Source organism: Aquarana catesbeiana, linkage group LG08 (genome assembly GCF_042186555.1).
Source record: "Aquarana catesbeiana isolate 2022-GZ linkage group LG08, ASM4218655v1, whole genome shotgun sequence".
In the NCBI taxonomy this organism is placed as follows: Eukaryota; Metazoa; Chordata; class Amphibia; order Anura; family Ranidae; genus Aquarana; species Aquarana catesbeiana.
The window spans coordinates 10,926,666-10,948,434 of record NC_133331.1 but is presented as its reverse complement, the minus strand read 5'-3'; the positions used below and the strand labels follow the sequence as shown (position 1 = coordinate 10,948,434).

General features: G+C 44.0%; 2 protein-coding genes across 4 annotated transcripts in view; both read right to left on the bottom strand.

Moving 5' to 3' along the window:
* Nucleotides 1-4,483, bottom strand: part of LOC141105583 (arginine vasopressin-induced protein 1-like) — an 18,952-nt gene extending 14,469 nt beyond the window's left edge. The window contains exon 1 of one of the 3 annotated variants that reach the window (XM_073595507.1): nt 3,444-4,483. In XM_073595507.1, the coding sequence (XP_073451608.1) occupies nt 3,444-3,455 (12 nt within the window). In that variant the 5' untranslated portion in view covers nt 3,456-4,483. Of the gene's footprint in view, nt 1-1,544; nt 1,930-3,443 lie in introns of those variants that run through there. The other 2 variants (XM_073595508.1, XM_073595510.1) reach the window with 2 other exon arrangements.
* On the bottom strand, nt 3,194-21,769 carry LOC141105582 (RRP12-like protein). The gene is made up of 12 exons (XM_073595506.1): nt 21,520-21,769; nt 18,387-18,601; nt 17,060-17,143; nt 15,203-15,279; nt 15,013-15,118; nt 12,992-13,108; nt 12,719-12,857; nt 9,705-9,832; nt 9,385-9,483; nt 6,205-6,316; nt 5,675-5,775; nt 3,194-3,255 (listed from the first exon to the last, which is right to left on the bottom strand). The coding sequence occupies exons 1-6, from the start codon at nt 21,656-21,658 to the stop codon at nt 12,992-12,994; spliced, it is 738 nt and encodes a 245-aa protein (XP_073451607.1). The 5' UTR covers nt 21,659-21,769; the 3' UTR covers nt 3,194-3,255; nt 5,675-5,775; nt 6,205-6,316; nt 9,385-9,483; nt 9,705-9,832; nt 12,719-12,857.

Here is a 21,769-nt window from a genome sequence, read left to right as displayed (position 1 = left end):
CTCGCAAGGGGACCCTCCCAGGCACCCCCCTCTCGCAAGGGGACCCTCCCAGGCACCCCCCTCTCGCAAGGGGACCCTCCCAGGCACCCCCCTCTCGCAAGGGGACCCTCCCAGGCATCCCCCTCTCGCAAGGGGACCCTCCCAGGCATCCCCCTCTCGCAAGGGGACCCTCCCAGGCATCCCCCTCTCGCAAGGGGACCCTCCCAGGCACCCCCCTCTCGCAAGGGGACCCTCCCAGGCATCCCCCTCTCGCAAGGGGACCCTCCCAGGCATCCCCCTCTCGCAAGGGGACCCTCCCAGGCATCCCCCTCTCGCAAGGGGACCCTCCCAGGCACCCCCCTCTCGCAAGGGGACCCTCCCAGGCACCCCCCTCTCGCAAGGGGACCCTCCCAGGCACCCCCCTCTCGCAAGGGGACCCTCCCAGGCATCCCCCTCTCGCAAGGGGACCCTCCCAGGCATCCCCCTCTCGCAAGGGGACCCTCCCAGGCATCCCCTTCTCCCAAGTTGACCCTCCCAGGCATGCCCCTCTCCCAAGGTGACCCTCCCAGGCATCCCTCTCTTGCAAAACGACCCTTCCAGACACCCCCCTGCGAAGCAACCTTCCCAGGCATTTCTCCCTTGAAAGGCGACCCTCCCAGGCACCACCCCCCTCACAGTGACTTTCCCAAGCATCCCCCCCCTTCAAACCAACTTTCCCAGGACACCCCCCTCCCCCACTTGCAAAGCAACTTTCTCAGGCATCTCCCCCCTGCAAGGTAACCCTCCCAAGTCATTCTGCAAGTGCAGAATGACTCACAGCACTCTGCCCAATCTGCTACTGAAACCCATCCCCCATCTGTGCACATCAAATACATGCAGAGATAGGCACTAGGGGGTCAGAGGTCAGGAAATCCTTGTGTGTGGCGCTCAGATCCGGGACGTCTCTAGAATGGAGGGATGAGAACATCGTGTTTGGTCTTCATCTGTAACCTGCATGTCAATGAGCCCAATGTACTAATTATTATCATTCGGTGGGTGGAAGTACTTTCAGTTCCCTGTTGAAACTAGTTTTGCTTTCTGACATCAACAGAATTATTATTTCTCCAATATAGAGAAGTCACGCAACCGCCACTAAATTCACCCTGTGCCCTGACCGCACTGATACAATCATCACTTTAATGACCACCCCCTCCCCCGCAACTTACTCCGCTCTTCCACCCGGGAATACCTACTAGGCACGGGGAGCATGGGTCTCAACCCATCCTTCCCACAATGCACCAGTGCTGTCATATTGGGGGCGGGGGGTTGGAACGTCCTAAAGCCCTGATCCATGTGTAAGCTCTGACGACATGGAGCTTACACACGGCTTCTTCTAAGCAGCTTGGGTGGTGGTGGTGGTGGGGGGGGGGGATGTGACATTTAAAGTAGACATAAACCCTAACTGAATGACAATTAGTTGCCTAAAGCACTGTGTATGGGGGGGTAAGTCATCTTTGGAAAGGTTTATTAATGGAGAGCTACAAACCAATACTTAAAAAACTGAAGGCTTTTTATTCTTTGGGTACCTTATCCTTGGCTCTGGTGATGAAGCCTTCCCAGGATGTATCTGTGAGGCCAGGGCTACATCACCAGTGTCTCACCAGGAAATGGAAAAAAAGCAAAAAATGGTTGTTGAACGAATGAACGTAAGATAATTATATGGCAGCATTCAGAGCTGTAAGCTGATGCGATTTTAAAGTAAAAGTTGGCAAAGGCCCACTGCACAGTGACACTAAACATCCTTACTCTCCAAAAATAATCCATACACGTCCTCTACTCAATGTCCCGTCATCGATTTTTAAGCATATTGTTTTTTGGGGGGTTTTTTTGCCTCCTTTTAATGTCCTCCGTGAGCTCCAGAACTTCTAATTTCCCCCCCCATTTCCTTGGATCAGGGAGTGCAGGTAAGTTGCGGTCATGTGCACTGCTCTATGTACAACCCACAGTCCACACCCCACAGTCCACAACCCACACCCTGCAGTCCGCAGTCCACAACCCTCACCCCCCACACCCCACAGTCCACACCCCACAGTCCACACCCCACAGTCCACAGGAACGAGCAAGAGGGGGGAAAGAGGGGAGGGGGCAATGTTCCTACATACAGTGGGATGACGGAGAACAAAACATAGCCACCCTCTAACAGGAAGTCAGATCACAATTTGGGGAATGGAGGAGGAGAAGAACAATAGCAAGAACTTGTCTGAGTACAAGTACAAGAATACATACTGGAATAGGATTTCATTTTTTTCCCCCTTCAAAATCTGATTTTAGTGGTGCCATGAAATGAAAACTCCGTTGCAGGAAATTCAGGATGCACTTGGCTGAAAACTGACAGCTTTTTTTTTTCATTTTTAAAATTGAATTAATGTGGCTGGCGACTTTGCACTAAAGTCTACGGGGAGAAGACTTTGCACTAAAGTCTACGGGGAGAAGACTTTGCACTAAAGCCCTACGGGAGAAGACTTTGCACTAAAGCCCTACGGGGAGAAGACTTTGCACTAAAGTCTACGGGGAGAAGACTTTGCACTAAAGCCCTACGGGGAGAAGACTTTGCACTAAAGCCCTACGGGAGAAGACTTTGCACTAAAGTCTACGGGAGAAGAAGACTTTGAACTAAAGTCTAGGAGAAGAAGACTTTGCACTGAAGCCTACGGGAGAAGAAGACTTTGCACTTGCACCACAAATGCATGAAAACGCACATGCAAAACACAGAGTTCCTGGTGGCAATGGGCCCAAAGTCCTTTGTGACATCACAGCTTGAATAATCCGGGATGCATCTTGCAACTCTAATTATCCGAGCTGTAATGACCACTTGTACTTTGTATTCCCTATGTGTCCGCACCACATAAAAGCAGCTTTACCTCGCAACACCTGAGCTATTCCTCATTGAGGATGTGGTCACCAGGACAGGAAGTGAAAGAAAATCCCCAATACAGGACACAGACAACAACAAACAAAAAAAAAACAATACAAAGAGTATCCGAGCAATTCCAGAACATATGCAAAACGGAAACAAATTGGCAAGAGATGTATAACCAACCCCCTCCCCCTACTTTCCATCATCCTTCACAGCGCATGTGAACTTTAAAATAAGGTCACCATAAAAAAAATAAAAAAAAAGTAAAAGAAGATTTTGGCTTCACATTGTGTTCAGTTTCACGCCTGTGCTGATGTACTCACATCTCTGGATTTTCTGCATTTCTGCACCTCTATCACTTGTTTTTTTTGTTCTAAAATCTTCAATAAAAAAAAAAATAGATAAATAAAAAGAAGTATTGAAAAAAAAAAATATTATAAAAATACGTTTTTATTATTAGTATTATAACAAAAATAAAATAATAAAACTGTATGACATCATTTTTGCCAGAAAGTAATGGAAGAAAATGTTAATAATTGTTTTTTTAAAACAATTAAATATAATATACCTTCATATCCATCTACTAATGCTAGCAGCAAAATGTTGATTAAGTGAAGTTCCACTATAAAAAGTAAATGTAGAGTCACCCTTTAAATCCGTGGCTCCTTAAGCGTCAAAAAACGTTGCGCCGGTGATCCGCAGGCAAAGAAGCGCCGAGCTGCGATTTCTCTAATTATAATCCACAACAGCTACACGTGTTATGACAGCTTCCCTGCGCATGCACAGCCCCCAATACGATTGGATGGAGGGATTCGATCCGAGAGAGGCTGATCCGTCCCGACGGCAACATTTCCCATTAGTATGCATGGTGACGGGGGAATGAAATCCCTGGCTGGGGATCACATCTCCCAGGATGCAGTGCAGGAAGAATGTGCACACCAGCACTGGCCGCTGACGTCAATCCAGGAGATAACGGGAGGAAATAACAACCCTGTGCAATAAAATCCCTCGCTGCAGGATGACATCAGGAGCCCTGGAACTGGAAAGACTGGAACCATCCGAGATGGAAGAGTCGCATCATCGACCGCAGAACATGGATTGCAAAACTCCACCTTAACCACTTCTATGCCGGGCCATTCTTTACTTTTTTTTTTTTTTCTGCTTTTCTTTTTTTTTCTATATTTTTTTTTTTTATAGAAACTACTGTAAACCCCCCAAAAAGTATATAATCTTCTAAAAGCAGAGACCCTGGAGAATAAAATAGCGGTAGTTGCATTTTTTTTTTATGTCGCTGGATATTGGCACATTTATTTTAAAAATGTAGATTTTCAGGAAAAAAAAAAAAAACACACTAAAATGAATCTTAGGCTGCGTTCACATCGCCGCGTTCCGGGCGGAATCACCCGCAATTCGCAATCGCGGCACGCCCGTGCGTTCCTGGTGCATTGCCCGTTGATTTGTAATAGCATCCCCAAAACGCGGCGCGACTTTCTCACGAGTCATCGGGTGACAATCGTGGTAAAAAAAAACGCGCAAACAGAATCGCAGGATGCCCAAAAGAAATACAGGCGCTCCTTTGGGGCGACGGGCGTCCCCGTGCTTCTATTTTTACATTTTTTTTTTTTTACTGCGATTGTCGCCCCCTCCCATACGTGGAGATGTGAGGCCCCTTTCACACTACCGCGACTTCAAAGTCGTGAGATTTTACCGCAATTTCAGGGTATGCCTGTGTGAACTTGAGGTCTATGGACCTCAACTCGCATCAAAGTCGCACCAAAGTAGTACAGGGGACTACTTTGAAGTCGGTGCAGATATGAACAGTACTCATTGGAAATCATGGGGTGCGACTTGTCATGCGACTTTGCAGTCCCAAGTCACAGGACAAGTCACACACAAGTGTGAAAGGGGCCTTAGTGCGAACACACACAATATCATACCCAATTTTTGGTAAAAACGTAAAAAGTTGGGTTGCGTTGAGTAAACAGATACCAAACATGTCAAGTCTTAAAATTGGGCACACTCGTGAAGTTGCAAAACAAAAAAAAAGAGCCTTTAGTTCTACTTTAACCACTTGCCTACCAGGCACTTCTGCCCCCCCCCCCTCTTGCCCAGGACTAGAATTTTTCAGCGCCGTAACACTTTGAATGACAATTGCGGTCATGTAACACTGTACACATGACATTTTTATAATTTTTTTCCACACAAATAGAGCTTTCTTTTGGAAGTATTTAATCAGCACTTGGCTTTTTTTTATTTTTGGTTAAACAAACCAAAAAAAAAAAAAAGAATTTTTTATAGTTTGTTATAACATTTTGCAAACAGGTAATATTTCTCCTTCACTGATGTGCGCTGATGAGGCTGCACTGATAGGTGGCACAGATTGGCAGCTCTGGTGGGCAACGTTGGGACCAATGTCCCTTTAACAGAAGCTGGTTACCGGCTTTCTTCTTTTCCTGATTACCGGCTTCTGTTTAATCCTGTGATCAGCTGTTATTGGCTGAAAGTTGATCACATGGCCCTTTACCCCAAATCTGTGATCTGCTGAGTCCGAAGGTCTCAGCGATCACAGAGCGCGCCCCGAGGACATCCATGTACGCCCTTCCCAGCATTGTAAGCCTGAGCTGGAGCCGGCTATAGCATGGCAGGAACTGGTTAATATGCAATTGACTCACTTTAGAAATAAAAAAATAAAAAGGACAGTAAGGGTCATGTGACACTGGTAAATCTGCGCAGGCAAAACTTTGGGGCAGAACATTCAACATAGTTGCAGTAATTATAATGGGGTTCAGGAGGACTCACATGAACATTTTATAGAGGTGACCAGCCGGTCCTGATACTGGAGCAGAAGAGACACTTCCAATATCTTTTACATGAGGGCCGACACACTCTGTAAGAACGGACTGCAGAACAAAAAAAAGACAGAAAAAGTTGAGCGTCATCATTGAGACCAGAATGTACATAGATTGAAAAAAGACAAAATCCATTTGGTTCAACAGAAAAATGAATAGAATAAATAAATAGAAAACCTCCATATACACAATGCTATACCCATAGGGCAAAAAAATAAAAAATAAAAACCCAATAAAGCAATTATCCAATTTTCTCCAGCTTGGAAAAAAATAAATCCCTTCCTGATCCCCCAGAAGGCAAATCAGACATGTTACCTGCATGTGCTTATGTATGATCCATAAAATTGTTTATTTTTATTTTTTTTTACTATGTATCTGAATGAATATTAACATAACACACAGGCTAAACAGGAGCATACAGATGTGTTGCCAGGCAGATGTTGCTGGTCATAGCGGCTCTGTGGTCAGGAGGACATTTACCTTCATGGTTCCGGTAGCTGCAGACACAACCTGCAGATGAGGAGACAAGAGGCAGTTCATGGAGGTGGAGGAGAGGCGAGGTAGATGACCCAAACTCAGGTCACTGTGCAACCTGCAAACACAAAACAAACACAGCGTTATAACATGTAACAATAAAACTGATGACATCACTGGAGAATGCAGCCTATCCATTCACTAGAGAGCGGTGACATCACCGAGAATGCAGCCTATCCATTCACTAGAGAGCGGTGACATCACCGAGAATGCAGCCTATCCATTCACTAGAGAGCGGTGACATCACTGGAGAATGCAGCCTATCCATTCACTAGAGAGCGGTGACATCACTGGAGAATGCAGCCTATCCATTCACTAGAGAGCGGTGACATCACTGGAGAATGCAGCCTATCCATTCACTAGAGAGCGGTGACATCACCGAGAATGCAGCCTATCCATTCACTAGAGAGCGGTGACATCACCGAGAATGCAGCCTATCCATTCACTAGAGAGCGGTGACATCACCGAGAATGCAGCCTATCCATTCACTAGAGAGCGGTGACATCACTGAGAATGCAGCCTATCCATTCACTAGAGACCGATGACATCACTGAGAATGTAGCCTATCAAATCAGTAGAGAGAGGTGACATCACTGAGAATGTAGCCTATCAAATCAGTAGAGAGAGGTGACATCACTGGCATCATCAGCCCACATGCGGTTACTAAACACATTTGTCTGGATGCCTTTCCTGCAGGACACGGCGATGGTTTTGAGGCAGCCATGCTGTGGAGATCAATCACCACTTGTTTCTGCAGTGACTGTAATATTATGGAGGGGAATACCTTTACTGTCACAGTAGGCATAGTGTCTTTTGAAAAACAATGCCTTCAACAGACAGGCAGCACATGACATATATATATATGTGAACTGTCGCATTGTGTCAGATTTTTAATTAAAGGCATGACAGGGATTTAGGTAAAATTAACCAGTTGCCGCCAAATCATGTACCTGGTACGTCGTTGGACTTCAAGCGCTTGTACAGGGAAGATATGCAGCTGCAGGCATCACCCCGGTACTTTTTTTTTTAAAGAGACGGGCAGCTCACTTGTAACAACCACCGGAGTGGCTAACCAGCCACTCAGTTGTTATTTCAAGCAGCGGGAGGGGGGTCGTCCCCTCCGGCGGCTCGCTCGGGCTCTCCCATCCTACCAGGAGACCCGAGCTACTCGCCGACACGTCCGCCGGCTAGTCGGGAGACCCCAAAGAAAGCCGGAGATTGGCTTTGATCGGATCGTCGCTATGGTAACCCTGAGGCGCTGACTTCACTTCCGATTTACCAGCATCTTAATGGCGCCATTTTTTTGGAAAACCAAATGTATTAAAAAAAACAAACAAACACCGATCTTGGTGTTTTGAATGCTTTCAAGTGCAGAGGAGGGGTTTGGGGGTCTTATAGATCCCAGATCTCCCCATAAAGAGGACCTGTCACATGCCTATTGCTGTCACAAGGGTTGTTTACATGGCTTGTGGCAGCAATAAGTGATCAAAAAACATTTTTTTTTTTTTTTTTTTTTTTACAGTGTAATAAAAAAAAAACATTTTTTAAAGTGCCCCCATCCCCCCATGCTAGCACGCAAAGGCAAATGCATGAGTCATGTCACGCACACACGCAAACCACGATCGTCCCCACACGTGAGGTTTTGCTGCGAACATCAGATCATGGGCAGTAATTCTAGCACCAGACCTCCTCTGTAAATCTAAACTGGTAACCTGTAAAAGCTATTAAAGCGTTGCCTAGGGATAGTAAAATTTACGTAGTTAGTCGAACGGGCGTGCGCAATTTTAAAGCGCGACATGTTTGGTATCTATTTACGCTGCGTGACATCTTTTATATTTTACAAAAAAAATTGGGTTATGTATTTATTTTCCAAAAACTGCATTTGAAAAAAACCGCTGCACAAATACCGCAAGACATAAAAAATTGCAAAACCTGTCAATTTATCCCCTAGAGTCTCCACTTTAAAAAAATAATAATGTTTGGGGATCTACCAAAAAAAAAAAAAAAATAGCTTTTCACATGTAAACAAAAAGTGCCAGAAAATGCCTGGTCTTCGTGTGGTAAAAAAAAAAAAAAAAAAAAACACTGTAATAGGTGGAAACGTTACTACCGTGATAAGTTGATGTGAGCTTTCTCCATTACCGCCAGCCAGGCCAGTCACATAACACAAAGAATACATCAAGTTAGCATAAAGCATGCTTATTAATTCAGACAAAAAGGAGAAAGAAAGAAAGAAAGAAAGAAAGAAAGAAAGAAAGAAAGAAAGAAAGAAAGAAAGAAAGAAAGAAAGAAAGAAAGAAAGAAAGAAAGAAAGAAAGAAAGAAAGAAAGAAAGAAAGATAAGGCTGCAGTGATAAGTGGCAATGATGGGCGCTGATGAGGCGGCACTGGTGGGCACTGATGAGGCGGCACTGATATGTGGCAATGATGGGCACTGATGAGGCTACACTAATAAATGGCAATGATGGGCACTGATGAGGAGGCACTGATATGTGGCAATGATGGGCGCTGATGAGGCTGCACTGAGAGGTGGCAACGATGGGCACTGATGAGGAGGCACTGGTAGGCACCGATAGGTGGCAATGATATGTGGCACTGATGGGGAGGCACTGATAGGTGGCAATGATGGGCACTGATGAGGCTTGCACTGGTGGGCACCATTTGGACTGCACTAATAATCAGGACACGGATAATCAGTGCCCTTCATATCAGTGTAGATGTCCCTTTTAGAGAATCCGGTTATCGGCTCTCCTCTCGCTGTCAGCGTGTAATAAGGAGTGCCGATAACCGACTTCAATTTACATCCATGACCAGCTGTGATTGGACAGAACTGATCACGTGGTAAACAGCCGCTGATTGGCTCTTTACCTCAATGTGTGATCAGCAGTGTCCTCTCGTCAGCGGGCGCTCACGGGATATGACAGCCTCCCAGAACTAGCCATCAGGGCTGTAAACGCCATTCAGCTATAGCGCGGTCAGCAAGTGGTCAAATAAAGACACAAACAGACAGTTCTCTGCAGAGATTACAGGATGACTCCGGTATCTATGGCAACCCAGGAAGAAAATTTCTAGTAAGGCCGATACAATCTTTTATAGAAATCAGATTTCTCTGAACATATATACTCACTGTGATGATCTGGGCATTGAGCTCGGCGGACAGAGCATTGGCATTAGGGTGAGCACTGAAGAGGGCATGGAACGCCTGCATGGCACAAGCCATGATCATCTGCAGAGGGGGAAAGAAGAAACATTTAAGAAAATGTAAAGTGAGACATGGTAACCGTTTGCCCCCTGTAAGATTTACCCCCCCCCCTTCATGACCAGGCCATTTTTGCTGAGCCAGCCGAGATTCGAACCATCTATAGACGGCTTTAGTGCAGAAATAGCTGGGTGAGGGGGTATGTAAATGGTATAATACCAACCCTCCCCCCCCCCCAAAACACTCACCACATGGTTCAAGGTCATGACCTTCAGTAACGTCTCACAGCAAGACTTGACCACACTGACAGGGAAACACGGCAGCAGATCCTTCAGCAGGGTCAGCATGTGTAGCGTTGTGGTGGCTTCTTTACTGCCTGAAGACCATAGAGGGGGGGGGGGGGGGACAAAGTTATACATTTATCTGATCAACACAATGATAAAGCTTTCTTTTTGGTGGTATTTAACCATCGTTTTTTTTATATATATATTTTTTGCTAAACTAAGAGACACTGAATTTTGGAAAAAAAAAATAACGCGTTTTTCTTTGTTTCCGTTATATAATTTTGCAAATAAATAATCATTCTTCATAATTTTTAGGCCAAAATTTATTCTGCTACATTTCTTTGGTGGAAATAACCCAAATCAGAGTAATTTATAGTCTGTAGAGTCCACAAACTATGGGATATTATATCTGAAAATTGATCAATCCTGATTTCTTGAGGCCCAAAAATGTTAGGACAGTACAAATACCCCCAAAATGACACCTTTTTTTGGAAATTAGAGACACAGTCCCAATGTATTTAGTAAGAGGCATGGCGGGTTTTTTGAAGTTTGTCATAAAATTTTAGAAAATAAATAATAAAAAAATCGAAAATTGTTTTTACATACTGTCACCATTACAGCGTTATTATGTAACTGGTGTGGGGGTGATCATAGACTGACTGGTGACAGTACAAAAAAAAAAAAAACATTTTTTTAACACTCTGACTAGAGCAATAAAATATTTCCATAGTAACATTTTACTACTCTGGGGAAGTGATGTTTTTTTTTTGTTTTTTTTTTTTAATTTTTAATATTTTTTTTTTTTTTTTTACACACACATTATGTTTACATTGCATTACATTGCAATAAGCAAGCATTTTACTGAATGAAACTGATTCATTCAGGTTTGTTTTGTTGTGATTAGTTGCTATTTGCTAATCACATGGTACAGATGGGCTGCGATTGGCCCTGTCTGTACCATGTGATCATTGTGACCAATCACAGCTAGCAACACAATTGCACACAATAGTTGGCATAAAAAGGAAGCCAGCCATTGTTTACAATTGGCATGTGATCTGCTGGGATTGGTCACAGCGATCACATGGTACCGGCAGAGGGCCAGTACACTGATCAGTCATCGAACACAGCCAGGGACAGATCGTGCTGCAGTGCAGCCTTGCGGACGCGTGCAAGGCACGATCCTGGAGGACGTCATATGACGTCCACCCGGATCGACAAATGTTCCACCCGGCCGTCATTTTGCTACAGGACGGGTGGGTGATGGTTAACCACTTGCCGACCAACTGCCATCACTGTACACAATGGATGGCACAAAAAGGAAGCCGCCTGTGATGGTGTAACACATGCCCCCAGCTCCTCCCCACTGCGTCCTATCGTCAAGAAACTTCTCCCACTTGAACTTTGTTATAACATTGTATTTACTTTTGAAGTCTGACCTTCAAGCCACTTTCCCACTGAGGCGCTTTACTGGCGTTTTTGCACTAAAAATAGCGCCTGTAAACTGCCTCTTCTGCAGCCCCAGTGTGAAAGCCAGAGTGTGTTCACACTGGGGCAGTGCGCTTGCAGGACAGGAAAAAAAAAAAAAAAGTCCTTTAAGCAGCATGTTTGGGGCGGTGCGGGAGCGGAGTACACACTGCTCCCCCACCGCCCTTGCCCATTGAAATAAATAGGTGCCACTTTCAAAGCAGCGCTAAGGGGGCACTTTTAACCCCTTCTGGGGTTATGGCTGATGGCTTCAGCCATAAGCCCTATAAACCACTCCAAAACCCACAACATATATATTAATAATAATTCATATATATATATATATATATATATATGGAATATATATATATATATATATATATATATATATATATTCTATATATATATATATTCTATATATATATATATATATATATATATATATATATATATATATATATATATATATATATATATATTTACACACACACTAGGGATCAACCGATTGTTTTTCGGTGCCGAAACAATAATAATTTCGGCAACCTCTCAGGGCGATAGCCGATATGGTCTGCCAATATGCTGTACATTTAAAAAAAAATAAAAAATTTTACACATTTTTCTTTATTTTTTATCACTGTTATTGCTGTCACAATGAATGCAAACATCCCGTGTGACAGCAATAGGCAGTGACAGGTTCTCTTTATGAAGGGATCAGGGGGTCTATAAGACCCCAAACCCCTCCACTGCACTTGAAAGTACTCAAAAACGTCAAGATCAGCGTTTCTGAATACTTTCTATTTTTTAAAACTGGTGCTTTTAAGATGTCAGTAACCTGGGAAGTGATGTCATGGGTTATTAGATCCAAACGAAGCATTGGCTTTGTTCGGGTCTTCGGCAAGCCGGTGGCGACCAGCTGATTGCTCGGGCCCCCTGGTGGGACGGGAGAGCCCAGGCGAGCGGCGGAAGGTAGCGGGAGGGGGGTGTCCCCTGCCACTGTTTGTAATAACAGCCGAGCGGCTGCTGAGCTGCATCGGTTGTTGTTACAATAAAGCCGACCGTCCGCTCTAGAGAGCAGTACCAGGGTGGTGCAAGCAATATCGGTCTAGTTTGTGACCAATACTGATTTTTCAGAAAATGCTGATAACGGCCTTACCGAAAATCGGTTGATCCCTAATATACGTATAGTGATCGAGAAGTGGGTAAAGGTCACCAACATTTTCGAAAGTTGCTTCAGTCTATTGTAGCAAAACTCTAATACTTCCAGGAAGGGCAGGACCTCACACGGGAGTAGAGGTGACTTTTATTTCACCAGCAGTCTATTGGGAACAATCATGATTTGTAGAAGTTGGAAGATTTCAGCTTCAAATTTTTAAACAAAATTTTCAGTCTTGATATTTGAGGTTGAGGTTTTGAGGCATTATTCCTCCCACTGACTCTGCACTCTTCCTTCTATACTCAGCTCTTACTCTACCCTTCCCCGTGTTCTGTCCCTTCCCACAAAATACAACTCTCACCTCCCGATTTCTCGATCTCCTGGACACAAAATTTAGCGGTGGACTGGGCAGCAGGATGGTGAGCGGGGGCGGAGTCTGTAAACATGAACTCGCTGCCCTTCAGGATGGAGCACACGCCAAGCTGAGCGGCCTTCCGCACCTACGACAAAAAAAAAAAAAAAAAAAAAAATCACACATACGGAGGATCAGATCATATTAAAAAAGTACCCACAGACCTCTGAAGACTTCCTTTTCTAAAAGGTCTCTTGTTTTTTTTCCTGGTCTACAACTTACTTATGGCTTTGCATGGACAGTGAAGCTCAGTAAGCCATGGTACACCTGCAGAGTGGAGGGATAACTCCATGCAGACAGGTCCTGTTTCCGAAGCAACACTGACAAACATGAAACGATCTGAAAAAAAAAAAAAAAATTAAAATTAAAATAAAGAAGATGATGTAATAATGAGATTGCAGAAAGACATACAAAAGTATATGAAAATAGACATCGCTATCACCGTTTTACTGCAATCCGTGCTCCCACACTCTAAAAATATGTATGAATCTACTAAACACAATATATGAAAGTGCAAGGTGCTACATGTGCAAAAAAGCAAAAAGTGTCAATTAAAGTGATTGTTAGTTAAAAAAACGAAAAAAAAAAAAAACTCCTCCTTTACAAACATGTTATACTTGCCTCCACTGTGCAGCTCGTTTTGCAGAGAGAGGCCCCGATGACTGCCAGGTGTTCTTTCACCTTAATGCATAGGATTTTTTTTTTTTTTTTTACCAAAAATATCGCAATAAGCGTATATTGATTGGTGGCAACAGTTATAGCCTCTACAAACTATGGGAAAGATTTATGGCATTTATTATTTCATTTATTTTATTTTTTTTTGTAGAAAAATGGCGGTGATCTGCCATTTTTAGCAGGCCTGCGACATTGCGGCGGACAGATCAAACACTTCTGAGTTTTTTGGGACCATTTACATTATATTAAAAATGCACTGATTACGGTGTAAATGTCACTGGCAGGGAAGGGGTGTGTTCTGTGTGGGGATGTGACAAGGAGGGGAGACATATCAATATTCCTACTTAGGAACAAACAATATGGCTCCTCTCCTCTGACAGCACAAGGATTTGATTTGTGCGTATACACACACACAAATCCCCGTGCTGGCACTCGTGCACGCGATAGCGCATGGCTGTCAGTGATCGTGCCGGCCGGCCACGCGCATCGGGTCCCACAGCAGTGCGCGCCCCCTCTGGTGGCCAAAAGGGGTAGGACGTACCCATACGGGGTTTCACCCAAGGGAGCCATTCTGCCGCAGTATATCTGCGGGAGCCGGTCGGGAACCGGTTAAAGGTAAAGCTGGCTTTAGAACCAGTTTAACCACTTACCGACCGGCTCACGCCGATACACGGCACCACAGTGGCACGTTCCATCAAAAGGACGTATGGGAACGTCTTCTCCTTTCAAAGCCGCCGTGTGCGCGCGCCTGTTGCATGGCAGGGGATCCGATGCGCGTAACCGGCGGGGGCGCGATCGCCGCTGGCCACCCACGTTCGCGAGAGCCAGAACGGGGATTTGCTTGTGTAAAACGCACAAATCCCTGTTCTGTCAGGGGAGAGGAGACAGATTGTTTGTTCCTAGTAAGTAGGAACAGCGATATGTCTCCTCCCCCCACAGTAAGAAACACTCACCAGGGAACACAGTTAACCCCTTGATCGCCCCCTAGTGTTAACCCCTTCCCTACCAGTGACATTTACACAGTAATCAGTGCATTTTTATAGCTCTGATCGCTGTATAAATGTAAATGGTCCATAAAAATGTGATAAAAGTGTCCGATTTGTCGGCCGCAATGTCGCGGTACCGCTAAAAAAAAATAATTAAAATGCCATAAATCTATCCCCAATTTTGTAGACGCTATAACGTTTGCGCAAACCAATTGATATACGCTTATTGCGATTTTTATTTACCAAAAATACGAAGAATATATATTGGCCTAAACAGACGAAATTAGATTTTTTAAAAAAAAACATTTTTTGGGTATATTTATTATAGCAAAAAGAAATGTTTTTTTTTTTTTTTTTTTTTTTCCCAAAATTGTCGCATTTTTTGTTTATAGCGCAAAAAATAAAAACCGCAGAGGTGATCAAATACCACCAAAAGAAAGCTCTATTTGTGGGGAAAAAAAAAGGATGCCAATTTTGTTTAGGTGCAGCTTCGCACGACGCTGTGACGGGACCAGCTTCTCTAAAATTACAGAAACATGAAAATCTAAAAACACAGGATAATACAAAAGGAACACGACTTACCCATCTAAGAGCGGAGGTGCTGCCGCTGGTGGCCTGTGAGGACATAATATCCATGAAGGCCTTAGACGTGTCCGAGAATTTCTTAATCAGCACAGGACCCGGAACCCTAAAACACATCATCAGTTACTGGAGGATGAAGGACCAATGACCCGTAACCACTGGGGGGGGGGGCGTTGACAGACAGGCTTACCTTTTCAGAACCAGGTTCAGCAGGTAGGCAACGGCAGACAGCGACTCCGCAGACTCAACAGCTTCCAGAGTGGTCATCTATGGGAGAAAAAAAAAAAAAAAATATATAAAAATTTTTGTTTTTATGTTCTGCAGTGTACAGACAAACCATGGAGGGATTTCCGCATTTAATCTCCTTATCAGTTAGTAAAATGAAGAGAAAACCAAATCATAAAAAAAAAGTGTCACCTAGAGGACGATTTTCAGAGCGAGAACTGCTTAACTCCCACAGGTTTCAGTTTTATTAAATAGTAATACAGTAGTAAACTCAAAACGAAGTTGTAAAAGTGGAACTTCTGCTTACCTAATTCCATCCCTCTCTCCGGTGCCACATTTTCAGGGGGGGGGGGGGGGGGGGAGCAGGTAACTTTTTTTTTTTTTTTTTTTTATTATAGGTACCCTGTCCCCACTCCTGGGTGACCGGGCTGCGGCAAGTTACGTTAAGAGCTCGGCCCCCTTCTGCCGGGCCAGTGAGAGAGTGCAGCGCGCATGCGCAGTAGGGAACCCGGAGGTGAAACCCGAAAGGCTACACTGCCAGGCTCCCTTACCTGCAACGGTGGCGGCAGCACCTGTCCATCGGCTGAGGTGCCAACATCACTGGACTCCAGGACAGGCAAGTTTTCTAATGTTAAGGCTGCATTCACACCTGAGCGTTTTCAGCTCATTAAACGCCTGAAAAACGCCCAACCATACATTTCAATAGCACCTGTTCACATTTGAGCGTTTTGTCACCTGAAGCAAAAACGCCTGAAAAACACCCCAAGCTCAAAAAATAACATGAGCTTCTTTGGGACAGATTACAGGCGTTTTTCTGCCTTTTACATTGGTGACCTGAACAAAACCGCGGCAAAAACGAGGCAAAATGCGCGGTAAAAAACGAGCGACTTTGAAACGCTCAGGTGTCAATGCAGCCTAAAAATCAGCAGCTACAGTATGTGGTGCTGCTGACTTTAATTTTTTTTTTAAAAAGGGGCGAGCGGAAGGAACTCCACTTTAAAACAAAAATTAAAAAATCTTCTCCCTGCAAGGTAATGTCATAATGTGCTAGTAGGCTTCACCTACTAGCACATTATGAAAATGTTATCTAAGAACGAAGCCCTTCAGTGGCGCGCTGTCATCGCTGAGCTTCCATCTTCACCCGGTCTTCCTTCCGGGTTCACGGGGCTCCGGCTGCTTGAACGGCCAATCTGCGATGACATCACTCCCTTCCATGCGCGCGGGAGTCTCGGCCACGGCACAGATCTCTGAAGGTAACGGCACGAGTATGCTGCTCCTTCAGTGTGACGTCACCGGCTGCAGGGACATTGAATATCTCCTGTACGGCGCACATTTAGTAGTTAGTTACAAGGACTCTTTCTTATAAGCTTACCTGTAGGTAGAAGTGTCCAATGGGAGTTCACTAACACTTTAAGCCCCCGTTCACATGGGAGTGACTTCTCATGCGATTTGACGGTGGCACCGGTCAAATTAGTGCGACGCCGACTTTGCGGTGCTGCACCAATTTGAAACAGTAGTACATGCGTTGCTTTTGCCGAATTTGGGTGTGACTTGAATAGACATTTGTGCATGAACCAGGCCAGCCCCCGTCCATCGCTGTGCTGCTCTTCCAATGTCAGCTCTGCAAAGACAACAGAGCTAGCGGTGGCTGAGGGGAAAAAGATGATCCTAAATGCCGCATCTGCGGTGGGTCCGGATGGGACATTGACTTGGTCAGGACCCGGACCGTGGTCCACCATTTAGAGACGCCCGTTTTATTGCATTATAGTGCAGCACATTTGAAAAATGAAGACAATGGCAACCATGCAGAGAAATCACTCACCAGAGCAGCAAAGTATTCCGTTTCTGTCTCCTTCCCTCCCTGAGAGCGGATCACTTCTGTTACTGCAGCCAGAACCGCACAGATCTAAAAAGACAATCAATTAAGTCTCAGATCTATACTTTGTATCGGTGATAGAAGTCCTATAAACACAAATGAATGCAACAGTTATAACACTAGATTGGAGCAAACAATAGATAACGACTTCTCCACTGATCACCAATGTAAGGAACATTCTTCTCACTGATCACCAATGTAAGGGACATTCTTCTCACTGATCACCAATGTAAGGAACATTCTTCCCACTGATCACCAATGTAAGGAACATTCTTCCCACTGATCACCAATGTAAGGAGCATTCTTCTCACTGATCACCAATGTAATGAACATTCTTCTCACTGATCACCAATGTAAGGAACATTCTTCTCACTGATCACCAATGTAAGGAACATTCTTCCCACTGATCACCAATGTAAGGAACATTCTTCCCACTGATCACCAATGTAAGGAGCATTCTTCTCACTGATCACCAATGTAAGGAACATTCTTCTCACTGATCACCAATGTAAGGAACATTCTTCTCACTGATCACCAATGTAAGGAACATTCTTCTCACTGATCACCAATGTAAGGAGCATTCTTCTCACTGATCACCAATGTAAGGAACATTCTTCTCACTGATCACCAATGTAAGGAACATTCTTCCCACTGATCACCAATGTAAGGAACATTCTTCTCACTGATCACCAATGTAAGGAACATTCTTCTCACTGATCACCAATGTAAGGAACATTCTTCCCACTGATCACCAATGTAAGGAACATTCTTCTCACTGATCACCAATGTAAAGAACATTCTTCCTACTAACCGCCCACACAGATGTGCCAATCATTCTTCCTCCATTGCGATGTGACTATTTTACAATAAAACACTCGGTTGGTATTTGGTGATCTGTGGTGTGTTGGCAGAGATGTATATGGCCCTTTGATGCTTCCAGTCTCCCGATACTTCTCAGCCTAATCCAGGAACGTGTGTAATGAGAATGTTCATATTCAATGATCTACAAGTCCCATCTGCCGCTGAGGCAGGCAGCTTGTAGTTCACTGAACCTTCCTGCTCTTCAGTAATTACCTCCCCTAGGGGCAGACAGCGGTACTGACAGTCTGCAGGAGCCGGACATTGTACCCGCCATCTACTGATTATAGGTGCAATGCTCTGCAGGCTAAAAAAAACAAATGCATATTTCTGTATTTGCAAAACAATGTGCAGTTATTGGTTATTAGATGAAAAGTTCTCCTTCAAAAGGTCCACAACCCTAGTCGTCACCCACCTCCTTGTGAGCGGCCGAGTTGGACTCCCAGAATCTCTGGACTTTGTTGAAGGTGATGTTGGTGCAATCGGAGAGGCCGCTGAGGAAGGTGGCCCCGGATCTTTCTGTGACGGCCATTTCCTCCTCCTCTTCCTCCGGCCTCTTCTGTATGGACAGGGAACCCGACTGCAGGTCATTGTGCAGCTTTACAGCGTCTACCGTCAGATCACTCTTCCCTGGAGAGCAGAAATATGAACATCAACCAATGACAGGTGAGGACACAGGTATCATGTAAGGTGGAGCACAGGTATCACAAACCTGGAGATGTTTTCACCGGATTGGAAGGACTTTTGAAGTCACTTGCCAACCGCAAATATGGTATAAAAAAAATATAAATTTATACACACCCTATATTACCAAAAGTATTGGGACACCTGCCTTTACACACACATGAACTTTAATGACATCCCAGTCTTAGTCTGTAGGGTTCAATATTGAGTTGGCTCCGCCCTTTGCAGCTATAACAGCTTCAACTCTTCTGGGAAGGCCATCCACAAGGTTTAGGAGTGTGTCTATGGGAATGTTTGACTGTTCTTCCAGAAGAGCATTTGTGAGGACAGGCACTGATGTTGGACGAGAAGGCCTGGCTCACAGTCTCCGCTCTAATTCATCCCAAAGGTGATCTATCAGGTTGAGGTCAGGACTCTGTGCAAGTCAGTCAAGTTCCTCCACCCCAAACTCGCTCATCCATGTCTTTATGGACCTTGCTTTGTGCACTGGTACAAATCATTTGGTGGAGGGGGGATTATGGTGTGGGGGTTGTTTTTCAGGGGTTGGGTTTGGCCTCTTAGTTCCAGTGAAGGGAACTCTTAAAGGGTCAGCATACCAAGAAAGTTTGGACAATTTCATTCTCCCAACTTTGTGGGAACCTCTTGGGGACGGCCCCTTCCTGTTCCAACATGAGTGCCCACCACAAAGTTGGGAACATGAAAATGTCTTGGTATGCCGACACCTTAAGAATTCGATCAGTCCTGATGTACTTAAGGCCGATCTCTTTTGTTGAGACTCAAAAACGCCAGGAAAGTACAAATACCCCCCAAAAGACCCCTTATTAAAGTAGTTGAAAGTAGACAGTCCAAGGTGTTTAGAAAGAAGCATTGCTGGGTTATTTTTTGTATTTCTGAACCACTTCCCGCCAGCCAAATGATGGCATGGCTCTTGTCCTGGGTGGACATCTTATTACGGCCTCCCAGAATGACCGCGCATCGTGACGATCGCTGGTGCGGTGTGTCAGACAGACACACCGCTACACCGATCTCGGTAAAGAGCCTCCGACGTAGGCTCTTTACCACGTGATCAGCCGTGTCCAATCACAATGTAAACAGGAATAGCCGTTGATCGGCTTTTCCTCACTCGCGTCTGACAGACGCCGATCGGCTGCTCTCCTGACAAAAGGGGGGTCTGTGCTGATTGTTTATCAGCGCAGCCCCCCCTGGGATGCCCGCCCAGGACCACCAGGATGCCGCCAGGACCACCAGGGATTGGCACCACCCTGGTCCACCAGGTATGCCCTCCTAGACCACCAAGCAGCTGCCAATCAGTGCCCATCCCCAATGCCTGCCAGTGCCATCAGTGATGCCTATCAATACCATCAGTGCCACCCATAAGTACCCACCAGTGCTGCATATCAGTGCCACCTACCAGTGCCCATCAGTGAAGGAGAAAGCTTAGTTATTTACAAATTTTTACAACAGAAACAAAAGAAAAACTTTTTTTTTTCCCAAAATTTTAGTTTTTTTTTTTTTTTATTTGTTTAGCAACAAATAAAAAAAACAAAAAAAAAAACGCAGTGGTGATCAAATACCACCAAAAGAAAGCTCTATTTGTGGGAACAAAATGATAAAAATCCTGTTTGGGTACAGCGTAGCATGACCGCGCAATTGTCATTTAACCACTTCACACTTTGAATAACAATTACGCGGTCATACAACACTGTACCCAAATGAAATTTTTATCATTTTTCCCCCACTAATAGAGCTTTCTTTTGGTGGTATTTGATCACCTCTGCGGTTTTTATTTCTTGCGCTATAAACAAAACAAGAGTGACGAGTTTGAAAAAAAAAAAAAACACAATATTTTTTACTTTTTGCTATAATAAATATCCAAATTTTTTTTTTTTAACAAATTTTTTCCTCAGTTTAGGCCGATATCTATTCTTCTACATATTTTTGGTAAAAAATATCACAAGAAGCGTATATTTATTGGTTTGCGCAAAAAATTATAGCGTCTACAAAATAAGGGGATAAATTTATAGCATTTTTATTATTTTTTTTTTTTTTTTACTAGTAATGGCGGCTATCTGCGATTTTTATCGTGACTGCGATATTGTCATATGACGGTCGGCGGGCAGCAAGTGGTTAAACAGCAACAAACGGCCTGGGCAGGAAGGGGGTGTAAGTGCCCGATATTGAAGTGGTTAATAAAAAGCTCAAATTTTTTTTATCATATATTGTCACCAGTGTAGTACCGCGTTGTCATATAACTCATATGGCAGCGATCCGAGACACTGACCGGTGACAGTATGTGAAAAATAATATATATATTTATTATTTTTTTATATCTATAGTAACACTGTACTACTACTATGAGGTCATCAGGATTTTTTATTTTCACCTTATGATTACCTAATAAAAATAACACACACATATATATATATTTTTTTTTTTTTTTTCACATACTGTCGCCAGTCAGTTTTTTTTTCCCTCATATCATCACTACTATGTAATTTTCTATGTAAACTTCTTTTTTAAAATGAGGATTATTCATTTAATATTCAGAAAAAAAAAAAAAAATTATATATATATATATATATATATATATATATATATATATAAAAGATTTTTTTATATTTTTTTTTACATATATATATATTTTTTTATAATATTAAATGAAAATAATCCTCATTTTAAGAATAATATAATAATAATTTATAATAATTGTAGCAGAAAAAAAATAATACATAGTAGTGATGATATGAAAAATAATAAAAAAATAAATAAAAAGAAAGGGAACAATATTATCATTGTAATTGTTACTTTAATTAAAAATGCTCAAAATAATGATAGTGATCGTCTCTCCCCTCCCCCTCTCTCACCGGAGCTCCGGCTGAAGAACCGGCTCCGTGCGGCCTCCCGGTGTCTCCTCTCCTCGGGGTTGCAGTTGCTGCTGTGCCCCTTCTTCCAGCGCTTCACCTTCCCGGCCACCCCGGGGCGCAGCTTCCCCGACTTCCCCATCAGCACAACGACTACCGGGACCCGCTGTCTCCACGTGTGGCCCTATACACCGATCACTTCCGGGCGGAGCTCTATGGTGATCACAGGAAGCACTTGGTGGTGATCGCACTC